Here is a 14559-nt window from a genome sequence, read left to right on the forward strand (position 1 = left end):
ACGCACACAGCGCCATCGTCAATTTGTTTCTCTTTGTAGCCGAACAAAGCGCAGATTTCCAATATGCTTTATTACAGCAATGTAATAAAGCATATTGGCAAGGGCATGTCCTTTGTCCCCGAACAAAAACTATCATGATCACAATTGCTCCAGCGTCGTCGTCGTCTTCCACAGGTCGCTGGCACCCCTCGGCGCAACCGCGCCAACGCGCTCGTGCCACTTGCTCGCGCGATCGTCGTCGTCGTCTTCTTCCACAGCTGGCGCCGTAGTGCAATGTATATTTGAAATCGTAGTTTTGAACTCACACTTGTGCTAAACCAAGACACCTGTCCTGGCGCTCTTTGGCCTTACATGCCCTTGTGCCAATAACATGCAATCATCAACATCAGGAACACCAAAGAGGAGATTGCATAGCGGATGTTTTATAACGACCGTTATGTCCAAGCGGCCGACATGGCGCGCACGGAAGCTGCACGTCTGGACTTTATTGTTCTGCTGTTTCTAAAGAAACGAAGGAAGCCTGTTATGGCTTGTTCACGGCATGCTGTTTTATTCCATGCAGGATTCCATGCAAGGGTTAAGCAACAGCGAGTGTAGGCAAGTTCAAAATTCATGAAGCACTGTTTCACTGTCACTACGGTGGATCAGACATTGTCGATGGCAAGCAGCGATTCCACCGGTGGTTTCCAGAAGCTCCTAGCCGCACGGCGACGTCAAGGAGTGTCGTCGTCCGCAGTCTACTTTCGCGCCACCTTATTCGCGACCTTACGAAGGTCTGCAGGTATCACCTGCTGGGCCTCTCGGAGAAACCACATCAGCTCCGTGGCCCGGACGCAGTTATCGGGAGTCACGAACGTGTATGCTCTACCCGTCCCGTCCGGCCGATCCGCGTGCTTGAAGCGACGCGGGTATTCATCAGGGTTGGTCGGGTACTCGTAGCTGATTACGTAGCGCACGTTGGCCGCGTCCAGAGCTCTTCCGGTCACGTCGGTCGCCACCAAGATGGGAACCTTGCCAAAACGAAAGGCACTGAGCGCCCAGTCGCGTTCTTGCGCCGTTTTCCTTCCGTGGATGCCCATGGCGGGCCAGCCCTGGAGACGCACGCTGGACACGAGGTCTTCCACCGTTTGCTTCATCTCGACAAAGATGATAACCCTGTCGCTCTCATCGTGGAGGATGTCCTCGAAGAGGGCGATGAGCTTGTCTTCCTTCTCGGCCTTCTCGCATACCACAACGATATGTTCTACTCGTTGGTTTTGGTTGTCCTTGGTAGCCATCCCGACACTGACGGTGACGCAGTCCTTCGATAATGCTTGGACTAGTTGGTGCGCCTTTCTCGCTCGGGATGCCAGCCACACGAGTGTCTGACGGTCTGGTCGGATGTTGCCCGCAATGGTGCGAAGCTCCCTATCGAAGCCCATTTCCAACATGCGGTCCGCTTCGTCCAGCACCAGGTACGTACAGCAGAGCAGATTCACCTTGCACTCCTCCATAAAGGCTACGAGGCGACCTGGCGTCGCGATGCAAATCTCAGCACCTTCCTCGAGCTGCTTCAACTGCAGTGTCTTTGGTTCACCTGAGACGAGGTACATCGTTCGGATCCCTGTCCCGTCGATAAGCTCGCGGGTGACGATCTGAACCTGCTGGGCCACCTCCCGCGTCGCTGTAACCACTAGAACAATGGGTCCACCACCACGCTGCATGGCCGGCTGGTGCTGAATGTGGATGATGGCCGGAACGAGGTAGGCCAGTGACTTGCCTTCCGATGCGCCGTAATCTACAGCCACGAGGTCTCTGCCGCTTAGCGCTACGGGCCAGCACTGAGCTTGCAATGGGGTCGGTGACGAGCCAGGGTGGCGTGTTTCGATGATCCTCGTCATGAGTTCAGGAAAGCCGGCTTCGTCTGTCTGAAGGATGGGCTTAGGTACACCGCGTCCTGCAACAATGATATCGTTGGCCTTCCGGTAGGCATCCACTTCTTCCATCGATCGCAGGGCCGTCCTGAAGTGTTCGCGGTAGAAATCTTTCTCGTAAGTCGGCAAGTCAACCTTTGTCCAGTTTGGCATGCACAGGTTATGACTCACTGGGCTGCTCCGGGAAGCGTTCGGCCCTACGAATCCTATCGCCAACATCGCTTTAACGTCGGTCGGCCTCATCGACCACGTCGTACGATTTCCCAAGTCCACCGCTGGCTCCACTATGAACGCGACAGGAGCCCGACGCCCTTCGTGCGGTCCATTCCTCGGGGCAGCGTTTGGCTCACCGGAGAGATCGAATCCGTATGGCATCTCCACTATGAACGATGGGAAATCTCTTTTGCCGCTGTACGCCATGTTGAGCTGCTACTGCTGGAAAGCGTCAGCTAGGTCCTTCTTAATGCATCAGCAGCTGCACTCGACGCGTTCGACATGCTGAACATTTAAGCAATCTCTTCTGATTGACGGCAACAATTTACACTTTAACGCGGCGCAGCCGGTACCCGTGCAGCTCACCCCTTCATTTTTCGTCATCTGTCATGACCAGCGCCACAGGAAGTTGACAATGATGATGACATCATCATTATTATAATGATGATGATGCTCTCTGTTCCTCAAACAGCCAGACTTTTCTCGCCAAACACGATTCCCGGAAACAAAATGTTGTTTACAAGTGGCCCTTAGAAGTGGGTATTTTCTAGTACTATTTATAGAAGCAACACCTGTGTCCTGGATGAAATACAAATACTACCCGCCACGATAGCTGAGTGGCTATGGTGTAGCTCTGGTAAACAACTCGAGGCCATATTTCGATGCGGGCAAAATCCAAAGACGTGTACTTAATGATGAAGCGCGTTTAAAGAACCACGTGTAGTCAAAATGAATGTGCAATACCCTACTACGGTGGTTTTCTGGTTTTGGCACGTGAAACCCAAGAATTTTTTTAAAACGAATGCGATTCACTTCCACGTACATGATAAAACAGTGGCACCTGTGCCGCTTGCATTCCGAATTTAAAAGAATTTATTTTTTCATGTTTTGCCGTCACTCAAATCAGACGGCACGTATTTCTGTTTTGGTCACGAAAGTATAAAAAAGATAGTAATTGGGCACGCAGACGACCTCTCTAAACTTTGCCTGACACTGAAAGACCGCATAGGCTCCAGAAAATCCCGGTGTCCGCAAACTGCCGAACTATCTCTAATAAAATTCGCTAATAAATTGGTGCTTTTAAATGCATGTTTTATAATGTGCAGTACAGTGACATAAACTTTGTTTGAATACGAGGATGCGAAAACTATTTGACAGTAATCATGAGAAGGCTGATCACTATTCGCAAGATTTTTCGAAAAATATTCGTGATTTGATTCAATTCGCTTCTTGCTCTATTCGATTCGCAGTCGATTCAGTTTGTTTTATGGCACTATTTCATCTGGTCTGAAAAACTGTTATTCGCACACCACTAAGAAATGCGTTAATAAATTTCTTCATCCTTCCTCATCTACGCCTGTTTTCATCGTCGTCTGCTTCCTCCTGGGGCCGTATAACATAAATTTCATTCCAATCTCCTGACGTTAACTTTACGTAACCGCCGGCGAAAGCATCGGGTGGTGACCCGCAGCATTATTCGAACAGCCTAATCAAAGGCTCTCCTTGTTATAGTTGATTATTTTTGGTAGCCTTGAAGACAAATCGCATTGCTACCTAGGCCGGTATTTCTTGTGTAATTGTCTCACAAGACGCGTGGAGCACGCATAAGGGCAGAGGGTGTCCGTGGATTTGAGCTAGCGCAGTGAAAGTAGATAACCGGTTATAAGAATGGCTGTGGCGGCATCTGGGATTGGTCCGCTTCCCCTTGCTTAGCTCGCGATGGCTGGTCGAAAATCCCGGCGACGTGCAACATAAGGTTAAAAATGCACTGAAAACGGATCCTCAGCGATGATTTGGCAGAGCGATGTCGCATACGTGCCGAAAGGGCTCGACAGTGTCATACTGCAACTCCAAAGTTTCTATTATATACGCCTAAAAATCCGTTCTCCCCGGCAGCTCCGAGTAGCCAGTGCCCGAGCGATCTGCGGAGAGCCATCGTTTCTTTATTTCGAAACGGGGTAGCATCCGGCTATACCGAAGAAAAAAGTCATTTTAATTAGTGCATCTTCAGGGCGCACACATCACGTTGATGGGACTAGCTTTCGCAGTTTTCTGACTTGGTGCGACTGACGGGCGAAGTGGACCTACAGCGGAAGGTTAATGGCGAAAAAGTCATAGAATAAGAAAGAATTGTTTATATTTTGTTTATTTATTTTTTTCTCTCTTTATTTATTTACTTATTCATTTATTTATTTATTTATTTAACATACCTTGAGGACCTAAGGCATTATAGAGGGGAGCGGGTTACATGTGAAAGAGTATATAGATATAGTATATGACAAAAAAGACAAAAATAACAATAACACACATCAAATTCTAGCTACACAATGTTAGCTACCGAGTTCTTGAACAGGTGGTGATTTTGATGGTGAAGATTACATCCGGAGGAAGATAATTCCACTCTTCTGGTGTCCGTGGTAGTAATGATTAAAAAAAAGTGGCAGTTCTGCAAAGAGGCATGGTAAAGTCTGATGAGACAGCTCTCGCTGAGCCCTGTACACAGATTCGCAATCGGCGGCCAGAGCATTCGCCTCGGGCTCCATATCGCGGGAAGCGGCGGCCGTCCTCGGCAACGAGGGAGCCGCGGGTCATCACATCGTCAAATGGTTTCCGGCCCACATGGGGGCCGACGTGCACCCCGACTTTCCCAACGCCAACGAGCTGGCGCACGACCGCGCGCGAGGACTCACGCACCGCGGCGATCGTGGCGAGCGAAGTGGCGGGGAGGGAGGGGAGCATCGAGACCCGCTGCTCACCTTCAACGAAATAACAACGCACTATCAGCTGTCGAGGAGGGCCTTCCCGCTCCCCCACGCTAAACTCAATAGACCACAGTCATCGATATTCAGAATGCTTCAGACAGGGTCGTTCCCCTCGAGAGGCAGACTGAGCCTTTATTCACCAGAGGTAGAGCCGCAATGTCCGGATTGTGGCGAATCTTACTGCTCGCTAGCCCACATGCTATGGCAATGCTCCGCGTTAAGCGGCACCATGTTCCGTAAAGAAGAAGACTGGGAGGACGCCCTGCGAAGCGACGACCACCAGACCCAGCTCCGGGCTGTCCAGAGGGCTCACGAAAGGGCGGAGGCTCACGGGCTTCCCGTCCCAACGTGGGTGCGGCCCGCGACCCCTGCCGACCACTAAACAAAAGTGGGTGGGGAGGGGTTCCTCAGGACTCATTAAAGTTATTTCCTCCTCCTCTGCAAAGAGGAATTCGAACTTATTGTGCGTGATCTAAGCGATATGAAATATACTCAGGAGGCAACATAAGCTCCTTGCGGAGCTGAGGATGATGAGACACGGCGTGAAACAATCTCAAACGAATTAACTTACGACGGGATGCAAGGGATGATAGGTGAAGTCTTAATTTCATGGAAGATATACTTCTTGTTCTGTTGTAGTCAGAAAGAATGAAACGCGTAAACCTATTTTTAACCATTTATAGTGACCGAATTAGGTTTTCGTGGCTTGGATCCCAGACGGAGGCAGCATATTATAGTTCCGGGCGAATGAGCGTTTTTCACATGACTAATTATATGGATGAAGGTAGTTGTGCGAAGTTACGACGGAGTTACCCCAAAATTCTATTAGCGTTGCTCACTATATAAGAAATGTGGTCAGTCCAAGAGAAGTTTGATGTAATGTGAATGCCCAGGTATTTGTATGAGGACACAGTCTCCAAAGAAGTATTAATGATGTGGTAAATGGACGAAACAAATGACGTTCTAAGTATGCGCATATGTTTGCATTCTGTTATGTTCAGTTCCTTCAACCATATGTTGCACAATTTGTTATTAGCATCAAGGTCGGATTGAAGAATTTTAGTATCATCAGCGCAGGTTATTTCTCGATAGACAACACAAACATCGCTAAAGTGTTTAATGTACGAGGAAACACATGTAGGTAAGTCATTAATATAAATAAGAAAGAGTAAAGGGCCTAGTACCGTCCCTTGAGGAACCCCAGATCGAACAGCAGTGTTCCCTGAATTTGCATTATTTGTAGACAAAAACTGGGTACGGTTATTACCCAGGTTTCTAGCCAATAGAGCAGTTTAGTGCCTATGTTAAGCTGGCGTACTTTGTAGAGAAGCAGTTTATGACGTACTTTGTCAAATGCTTTCGAAAAATCTAAAAAAATGCAGTCAATAAGCGCAGAACGATCACGGATGGCATGAAGTTTGTGGATAGCATGAAGTGTTTTTTGCGCCTCAACCTCCGGAGGGGCAAATACTTCTTCTAAATTAGACCCAGTGAGCAGCCCGCGCTGCTTCAGCTCTGGACAAAGGAGCCCACAATTATAGGCAGCTTTTTCCTTTCCGTTCTTTTCTCGCTTCTTCAATTAGGTTTTCCCCACACGCAATCACTGTCGGGTCTCTTTTGCTGGGTCTCTGTCACCAAAATCGATACTTGAGAATTGTGTAGATGACTGTTTGATGTAGTTAATCAACTCTGCCGTTGAAGTTCTTGAGGTATTTCTTGCGGATTCACATCAATGTTCGAAATTTTAAGTTTATTGATGACGGTTTGGTGAATTCAATCATACTAAGGAATTTTTCATTTATGTTGCAGCGAGAAAAAAATGCCAACGTACTACAACTTCAATTTTTCTTAATCAGTCATTGTATTGACCTAATAGCTTAAATTATTATTTTTTTCCTCTCAATATCTCTATTTTCGAAGATCCCTTTCTTCCTTTTCATTTGCAACACACGCGACATTTCTTCTGCGTCAGACTTCAGTCCCACTTTTTATTGCGATAGCAATTATATGGACACTTCAACCGGATTTCTGCCGTCGTCGTCGTCGTCGCCGTCGCCGTCGCCGTCGCCGTGACGTTCCGTATAGATAAAATCTTCGCCGCGCGCCGTATGCCCCAGCGGAAGCGTGGGGGGACGCGCGCTATCACGGAGAGCGAACGCACTCAATCTCCCACGCGCAAGCAAGGAAGCGGAAAGCCAGCGCCGGAGGGAGCAGGGGGGGGGGGGGGGGGGGGGGGCACTCTTCTGCCAACAACCGCGCTCGTCCGCACAGTCTCTTATCTCTCCCACGCGCAAGCCAGGAAGCGGGAAGCCAGCGCCGGAGGGAGCATGGGGGGGGGGGGGGGCGCACTTCTACGCTTCCAACAACCGCGCTCGTCGTTCGTTCGACCGCACCGTCTCTTATCTCCACACGGCTCTGACCTTTATGCCGCTCAGTTTCCGTTGATAGACCGCACGTACCTTCGCCCGCGCGGGCGAAGGTACGTTGCGCTGCCAGCGTTTTGACAGTCGTTGTCTGCAGTCATTCAGTGTGATCTATTCATGTTTGTTTGTGCGCGCTCACACCACGCTTGTTCATTCAGTTAGTAATAGTCGGGCCACATTTTCCAACGCACGCTACACATGCAATGCTGCCCAGATCGGCAGTGCAGCACTACAGGTGTGTCCCTTCGCACGCGCTGCCCACGGGCAGCGCTTCTCATCAACACCACCATTTCACACGCGCCTTCTCGTGGTCATCGAGTCTCTCTTCATGTCGGTCTACTTACGCCGCAGCACACCTGCTTACTTAATCAGCTCATGTTTACTACAATTCATATTGCTACCAAGGCCGCTCACCTTACTTCGTATGACATTGCTGTGTTCCTATCGCATTCATTGCTTCGCCCTTAGGGGCGAAACTGTGACATTTTTTTTAAGCTTTCCGAATTTCGTTTAATGAGCGTTCAAGGCATCTTCTCATGCATTTTGCCAGCACCGCCAAATTCCTGGCCTGTCCAAGTGGATATGCGCCACAATATATGACGTCATTATCATCATCAACAACAAAGCTCCAACAACCGGCGTCGGGAGCTGCCGCCGACGACACAAACAACCCCGTTCGGCTCTCCCGAAAGCGCGGAGGACGTTCTGTCGAAGCCAGGAACGAAATGCCTATCATCTGGGATCTAATGCCAAGTTTCGACAAAGAAAAAGGGGACTACCGCTACAACAAGATTCGCAGGAGACGGAACGGGGCCGAATACTACTGGGAAAGCAATTTTGGGTGGTTGCTTCGCAAACTTCACAGGATGAACATCCAGCTGCAGCCGTTCGAGAAGAAGCTGTACGAGGAACACCCAGCCACGACCAACCGGTCGTCGGCCGAAGTGGCCGCATACAGAAGGGCCAACGGGATTTCGGTGAAAGGGAGCGACGTGCCGAAGCCCATCCTCGCCTTCGAAGAGTCCAACTTCCCCGACTTCATCGTCTAGAGCATCGAGGCGCGACGCGACTGCACTTCGCCCACGTGCATCGAGGCACACTGCTGGCCCATCGCACTCACGTGCAGGAACTTTCTGGGCATCGCGGAGACGGGATCGCACAAGACGCTCGCATACGTCCTGCCGGCAGTCATCCACGTCAGCCGGCAGCCGCCCCTGCAACACGCTGACGGACCCATCGCCGTCGTTCTGGCTCCGACACGAGAGCTGGCCAACCAGATTCACCTCGTGTGCTCAGAGCTCGGTGAGCGCGCCGGAGTGCGCAGTGTGTGCGCCTCGAACGGGGAGCCCAAAGAAGATCAGTACGACGAGCTGAGGAAGGGCTGCCACATCTGCGTGGCCACGCCTCGACGCCTCATCGAGTTCCTCGAGGAAGGCAAGGTGAATCTGCGCCGCTGCACGTACCTCGTGCTGGACGAGGTAGACCGCATGCTGACAATGGGTTTCAAGCCCCACGTCCTCAAAATTACCGAGCTCTGCCGGCCGGACCACCAGACGATAATGTGGGTCACATCCTGGCAAAGCGAGCTCAAGCCGTTTGTCGAGGATCTGCTTGACGACTACGTCGAAGTCAAGTTCGGTACGGTGCAGCTACCCGCTCAAAACGGCGTGGAAATGACCGTCGACGTGTGCCAGGAGGAAGAGAAGGATGGGAAACTCGCCGAGCTCTTGGACGAGGTCCTCAAGGAGAAGTCAAAGAAAGCCGTTGTGTTCACTGACACGGGGAGGAAGGCCGACGAGATTGCGTGGAAGCTGCGACTCCGGGGATGGTCTGCCTTTGGTCTTCGCGGAAAGAAGACCAAAGAGGAGCGCGAGTGGATCGTTTCCTTGTTCCGGACTGGTACGTCGAGAGCTCTCGTGACGACGGACAAGGTTGCGCATGACTTAGTCCTAGATAACGTGGGGCTGGTCGTTAACTACGACTGCCCGGACTGCTCGGAGGTCTACGTGCGCAGGTCGAGCCACGTTGCACGCTCAGGTGAACCAGGCGTGGTTCACACCTTCATCCTTCGAACCCAGCAGGTGCACGCCATGAACCTGACAGCGATTCTGAAGGACGCCAATCAGCCGGTCGAGCCAGAACTCTACAACATGGCAAAAAAAGGTCGTTCCAAATGATGACGTGTTTAAAACGGCGGGGCGGCGAGGTGCTTGGCATGACGGCGGACCTTTAAAAAGAACTCGAAGCCCTTAAGAATACTCTTAAAATTGCCTCAACTAGTGGAAAATACGGCAGCCACTTGTACGGATCGAAAAATTACACAGCTGGTATGTTGCTCTAATTCCTTACTCGGAATTTATGGGAGTGTAGACGCTTCGACTAATTCTTTCAGAGCGTGACGGGGGGGGGGGGGGGGGGGGGGGGGGGGGGGGGGGGGTGTATTCTGTGAGTATCCACCTAGTGCACATGTCTATTTCGTCTCCTGCTGAAGTGCTGATTGGCTGGGGGCGCCTATCTCTTTCCCACGTGTAACCCAGCTTCGCCAATCAAAACTTCAGCAGCAGAACGCAAATAGGCCTGTCCGCAAATAGGTGGAGACTAAAAGAATTCCCCCGCGAGGAAATGATTTCGGTCCCGTTGCAGCTGCAACTTCCGTTGTGGCGTGGCGTCCCCAGCCGCGGGTGCGCGCTTTTTTGGTCCGCCATAGTTTTCAGACACAAGCCTTAAATCCGTCATCAGACGGTGGGCTTGAAAACGCGGCGTGCGGTACAGAAAGTCATGTGAGCTCGCCTCGCGCAGAGACGCACTCGTGCCACTGCTCTCGCGTTCGGCGTCATCATCCACAGCTGGCTTCGATACCGCTCATCATGCCAGCGTTTCCATACTGCCCCCCGCGCTCGTGCCACTGCTCCCGCGTTCGTCGTCGTCGTCTTCCACAGCTGGCTCCGATGCCGCTCATCATGCCGAAAAGAAAGCCAAAGTTAATTAAGATAGAGTTAATTCAGGCACTTCAACCCACGACCTTCGGTGGCACTCCCACCCACGACCTTTGGTGGGAGAAAACAATAAGTAACAACGCATTCGAATGAGAATTTCAAGTAATTTAATACATGTCTCTTGAGCGTGCAGGCCTTCGCCTTCGGGCGTATGCTAAAAAGTGACTCAATTTTTTACAAGGAGTGCTGACATGTTTCCGCTTCCTGCTGTCCGGTTGCTCAGGTAAGCGGCTGTACATTCCATAGAGTTTAACTAAAACTGACTTTATTGTATGTTCGGCTTCTCTCACTCACTCTGACCCTAATCTAGAGCAGGCTCCGCATTGCTACAATCCAAGTCGGAGCACGGCAGTATATAGTGCACTATAATTCTAGTGCACTGTAGTGGTAGGACCTAGTCGGTGCCACAAGGAGCTAATATCAAGCCCCTGAGGATGGTGGATGCTCGGCGCTGCAGTGTTGGGGCTGTCGTGGGCCTGGGCCGTGGGCAATGTCCTTCTCGCTTCATTCTTCGAACAGACTGCACCTTATTTTTTTTTTGTACGTTACTGTGCCTCCATCGTTTATTTGCCTATAAAAAAGTGCATAGATCATGACTAGCCTTTGGCTAAGGATGTTGAAATTATGGGCTTAAACACCAGCTGTTTCAGGCCAATTACTTAGAATGGTTCTAGGAGGTGTCGGCCCGCACTCCCCGCTGGGAAGCAGAAATAGTGACCTTTCCAATCAAATCTTTCCCTCTCACTTCCACTTCAGCCAACGAGCTGAGCAGATTTGGAATGTAGGGAGTGGGCTACCGCAGCACAGTGTGGCAGCACCAACAAATACAAGGAGTTCCAGAGTATTCTGCCGCGCTTACCTATACTGGGTGTATCGAGTTGAACACCGGCGTTGTTACGCGATTGCGTGTGTTCGCGGTCCTTCCAAATGGAAAATTTTCGCAATACCCGCAACAACGCCGGCGTGCTCGCAGCTGTTGGTGGTGAGAAGCTTTTATTGCACAATAATGATCGAGAGGTGTGAACCCCCTAATGGGAACCTACATACTAGGTGGTGTCCCTAGTCCGGGACCCCATTAGTCGAAGCCGCCGTCCTGGCTCTCTGGACCAAGGCCCTTTGGGCTTGAAGGTCTGAGCAGCCAAGCAGGGCCGCCTCCCAGTCCTCTCGTGTAGGGTTGGGGGGAGGGGGGGGTTGTTGTCGTGCCGTCAGGGGCAAACGAAGTCAACCACATTTGTGGGCTCTGACGCTGAATAGCGCAGACGCAAAGAGGCAGATGCGGGCCCTGAATTAGCAAGTCAAGGGTCGAAGGTCTCAAGTCGCTTCGTGATCGACCCACAAGAACAGCGGGTGAGGCTGCGTCGTGACTCATTGTTGCCCGGAGTGGCGGACGCCGACTTGCGGACGCCGTTGACGGCGTTCTGAAAGGTGGCAAAGACGACGTGAGAACACTAGCGCGTGGAAAGGTGGCAAGGTGGAAAGGCGTCTCTGACTCCTTCCACGCGGGGTTGTTATGACTCGGACGGTGGTGCTTAAACTGAAGAACGGAATAAAAGTGTGTGACTTCCCGCATCATATTTGAGTCACCTTGGTCGTTACGCCCGACCGGCCGGTGCAGTGGCTGCGCTCCCAAGGATCGGGTCACGTTCGAAGGCAGTGCAGGGTGTCTCGTTGCTCCCGCTGTGGACGTTTTGCACAAGTCGACGCCCAGTGTGTGCGGTTCTACGCAGCGTCGGCCGGATCAGCTCAGAACGCAGAGGCTATCAAACACATGATGGACACCATCGATACGGAGGACGCAACGAAGCTGGGACCAGTGGTCGGGCGGGCCCAGGAGACGCTGTCAGTGCGGTGGCCCGAGAGGACAACAGAGAGCCTTGCGGCCGAATGGAAAAGGGGGACTAAGCAAGACTTGCATTTAGGCTCCCTAGAATACACGCTTCTGCAGCGCCGACCGTGACAACGGATGTTTTTTGATAAAATTGGACGTCAACAAGGGAGGTCATATAGCGCCGGCGACATATAGAAGGAGACATTCGTCCCTCCAACGATGTCAGCTATAGCAGCGTTGGCAGTGCTGTAAAAAAACGCTTCTAGATGTTGAAGTCGAAGAATATGGCCACCACCCCGAATGTCGGGGGGACTGCCTGCAAGGATGCCTATGCGCAGGCGCACCAGCATCAGGACAGTTGAACCTGCCCAACGACGAGAAAAAATTGTCGACCGCCCATCCCCTGGGCGGCTCCAGAGGCGTTCAGCGCGACATGCAGGTACCGCGTTCCAGGCCTACATCCCGTTCGCAGTTAAGATCACTATATTCAAGCAGCTAGCCCTCAGTTTCGCCACGCTGAACATCCAAGGCCTGGCCGCAAAGCTAAAAGAGAGCCAAGTAAACGGGCTGATGGTTGGCTGGTAACTAATTTATTCCACTTATTTGCTGCGGTGATGTAGGTATGGGGGTTTAATGAGTGAGAGTAAGGTATCGCCGCTTTCTTGAGTGAGCTCGGAAGCAGCAAGTGAGGTGCAGATGCGATCGAGCTTGCTTAGAGACGCCACGCAGTTTGTATCCCGACGGCAGTGCCGTTTGGTCTCTGAGCTGTTTCTTATTGGAGTGAATTGCGTGTGTGGATGGGTGCGCGTATGCGGGTGTTCTTTTTTGCGATGTAATTGTCACCTCAGCATCAGGTGTTATTGTTTCTAGCAAAGCTAATAAGGTGTTACAGAAGTTACACAACTGGACAACTAACAAGCTAAAAATAAATGCACGTAAACGAAAGCCGTAGTTTTTTCATTCGAATGGTAATTAAGCGTCTGTCCAGAATAACATTGTATTTAGAGGCTCAAATATAGTCATAGTGAAGTCAGTGAGAATACTTGGGGATACATTTCTCCAGTTCTTTGCAATGGGGTGACCACGCGAATAATACTCAAATAAACTTAAGGCGGATAACTGGAACTTTAAGCCACATTCGTTATACCTCAAAATTATTGGGAATACAGAAGAATACGCTGAGGCTGAGATAGACAACGCTACAGTTCTAGCACCTAGGGAACCACTATTTAAAAAATATAAGATCATCAGAATGGACGACCTCTATCAATACAGATTCCTACGAGAGTACTGTCTATTGAGCCGCCCTCCTGTCTATTGAGCCGCCACCCTCGGCTCACCCTCGCACTCTTTCACTCATACATACAGCACACGGCGCGCGGCGACGATGCTATCGCCCTCGGACTTTATACGGAACATCACGGCAACGCCGACGACGACGGCAGAAATGCGCCTGGAGTGTCCATATAAATGCTATCGCAATAAAAAAACAGTGCTGTCTTTCAGTTACTGTCATTGTTGACAAAGGGGGCGAACAACCCTTCAAGCCGTCATTTGAACGGCGTTTCCCTCCGCCTCTTGTTACGCTGTACTGTGACGAAGCAAATAAAGCAATCAATCAATCAATTTGTAATATCTGCGTGAAATCAGTGACAGCCCGAGTCGAGTGCGGTATGTACGATTGTCGCACCCTCTGGTCGCCACAGGCATATAAATTTTGTTATCGCTTCGTGTTTCAAGCACATCGCAAAAATTATTATGGGGATCATGTGTGCCATGACTCTGTCTAGACGCAGGACATCATAACATTGAGTTGAAAGGCGGCTATTATAATTTTCTTTCACTCTTCCTTGCCTCGTTGTTAGCTTGACACAAGACAGCGGCCACTATTAGGGGTGACTTCATCAATTCCCAGGGCCGTCGATTGTGTCACGTGCGACGAGCACGCGGCGAAATGTTTCGTGGCGGGACGCCGCCGCGCTTATGCGCAGTGGCAGACGGAATACAGCAGGCTAAAGTGTCGGACGCCGGCGATAGCTGCAAACGGCGGTATTCGTGCTGGCGAAACGCATGCTCGGGCGGCAGCTCCTCGGACAGCCCCGTTCCCTTGAGCCTTGGTGGCCGGCGTCCGACATTTCGGCCTGTGGTGATCCGTTGGGTGCTGTGTCACCCGCGCCAGCAAGCTTTTCGCTTCGTGCTCACCCCACGTAAACTAAAACGCCTTTAATTCCATCCATAAACTCTCTATTTAATGCCAAAAAAACGCCCTAAATGCCGCCTTAATTTCATCGCAAATTCTCCCATTTGGAAACGATAAAACTCCCATTGTGGCCTGCAAAACCTCCCAATCAAATGGGGGTAAAGTGGGCATGTTACGGTACGCCCGTAGTATGCCGAAGGAATGCCCACCTAAATGGGAGTTTT

The 14559-nt window shown here is 51.0% G+C and overlaps 2 protein-coding genes across 2 annotated transcripts; one reads left to right on the top strand and one right to left on the bottom strand.

The window, feature by feature from the left end:
• Positions 1–737: 737 nt before the first annotated feature.
• Positions 738–6122, bottom strand: LOC119432589 (probable ATP-dependent RNA helicase DDX5). The gene is made up of 3 exons (XM_037699752.2): positions 6073–6122; positions 5800–5995; positions 738–2048 (listed from the first exon to the last, which is right to left on the bottom strand). The coding sequence occupies exons 1-3, from the start codon at positions 6120–6122 to the stop codon at positions 738–740; spliced, it is 1557 nt and encodes a 518-aa protein (XP_037555680.2).
• Positions 6123–8036: 1914 nt separating this feature from the next.
• LOC119432591 (probable ATP-dependent RNA helicase DDX5) lies at positions 8037–9488 on the top strand. Its single transcript, XM_037699753.1, has 2 exons — positions 8037–8288; positions 8361–9488. Exons 1-2 carry the CDS (start codon positions 8037–8039, stop codon positions 9486–9488), a joined length of 1380 nt encoding a protein of 459 aa, XP_037555681.1.
• Positions 9489–14559: the final 5071 nt, after the last annotated feature.

The sequence above is a fragment of the Dermacentor silvarum genome, chromosome 11, assembly GCF_013339745.2.
Source record: "Dermacentor silvarum isolate Dsil-2018 chromosome 11, BIME_Dsil_1.4, whole genome shotgun sequence".
Lineage (NCBI taxonomy): Eukaryota > Metazoa > Arthropoda > Arachnida > Ixodida > Ixodidae > Dermacentor > Dermacentor silvarum.

Excerpts from the sequence above, each read along its gene's own strand:
- LOC119432589 (XM_037699752.2), bottom strand. The coding sequence starts at position 6,122 with ATGCAAATTCAGGGAACACTGCTGTTCGATCTGGGGTTCCTCAAGGGA. Across the intron at positions 5,996-6,072 it reads CTGGGGTTCCTCAAGGGACG|CGATGTTTGTGTTGTCTATC; the intron begins GTACTAGGCCCT and ends TAAACACTTTAG. Across the intron at positions 2,049-5,799 it reads TTAATACTTCTTTGGAGACT|GTTGACTTGCCGACTTACGA; the intron begins GTGTCCTCATAC and ends AACTGGACAAAG.
- LOC119432591 (XM_037699753.1), top strand. The coding sequence starts at position 8,037 with ATGCCTATCATCTGGGATCTAATGCCAAGTTTCGACAAAGAAAAAGGG. Across the intron at positions 8,289-8,360 it reads GAAGGGCCAACGGGATTTCG|AGCATCGAGGCGCGACGCGA; the intron begins GTGAAAGGGAGC and ends TTCATCGTCTAG.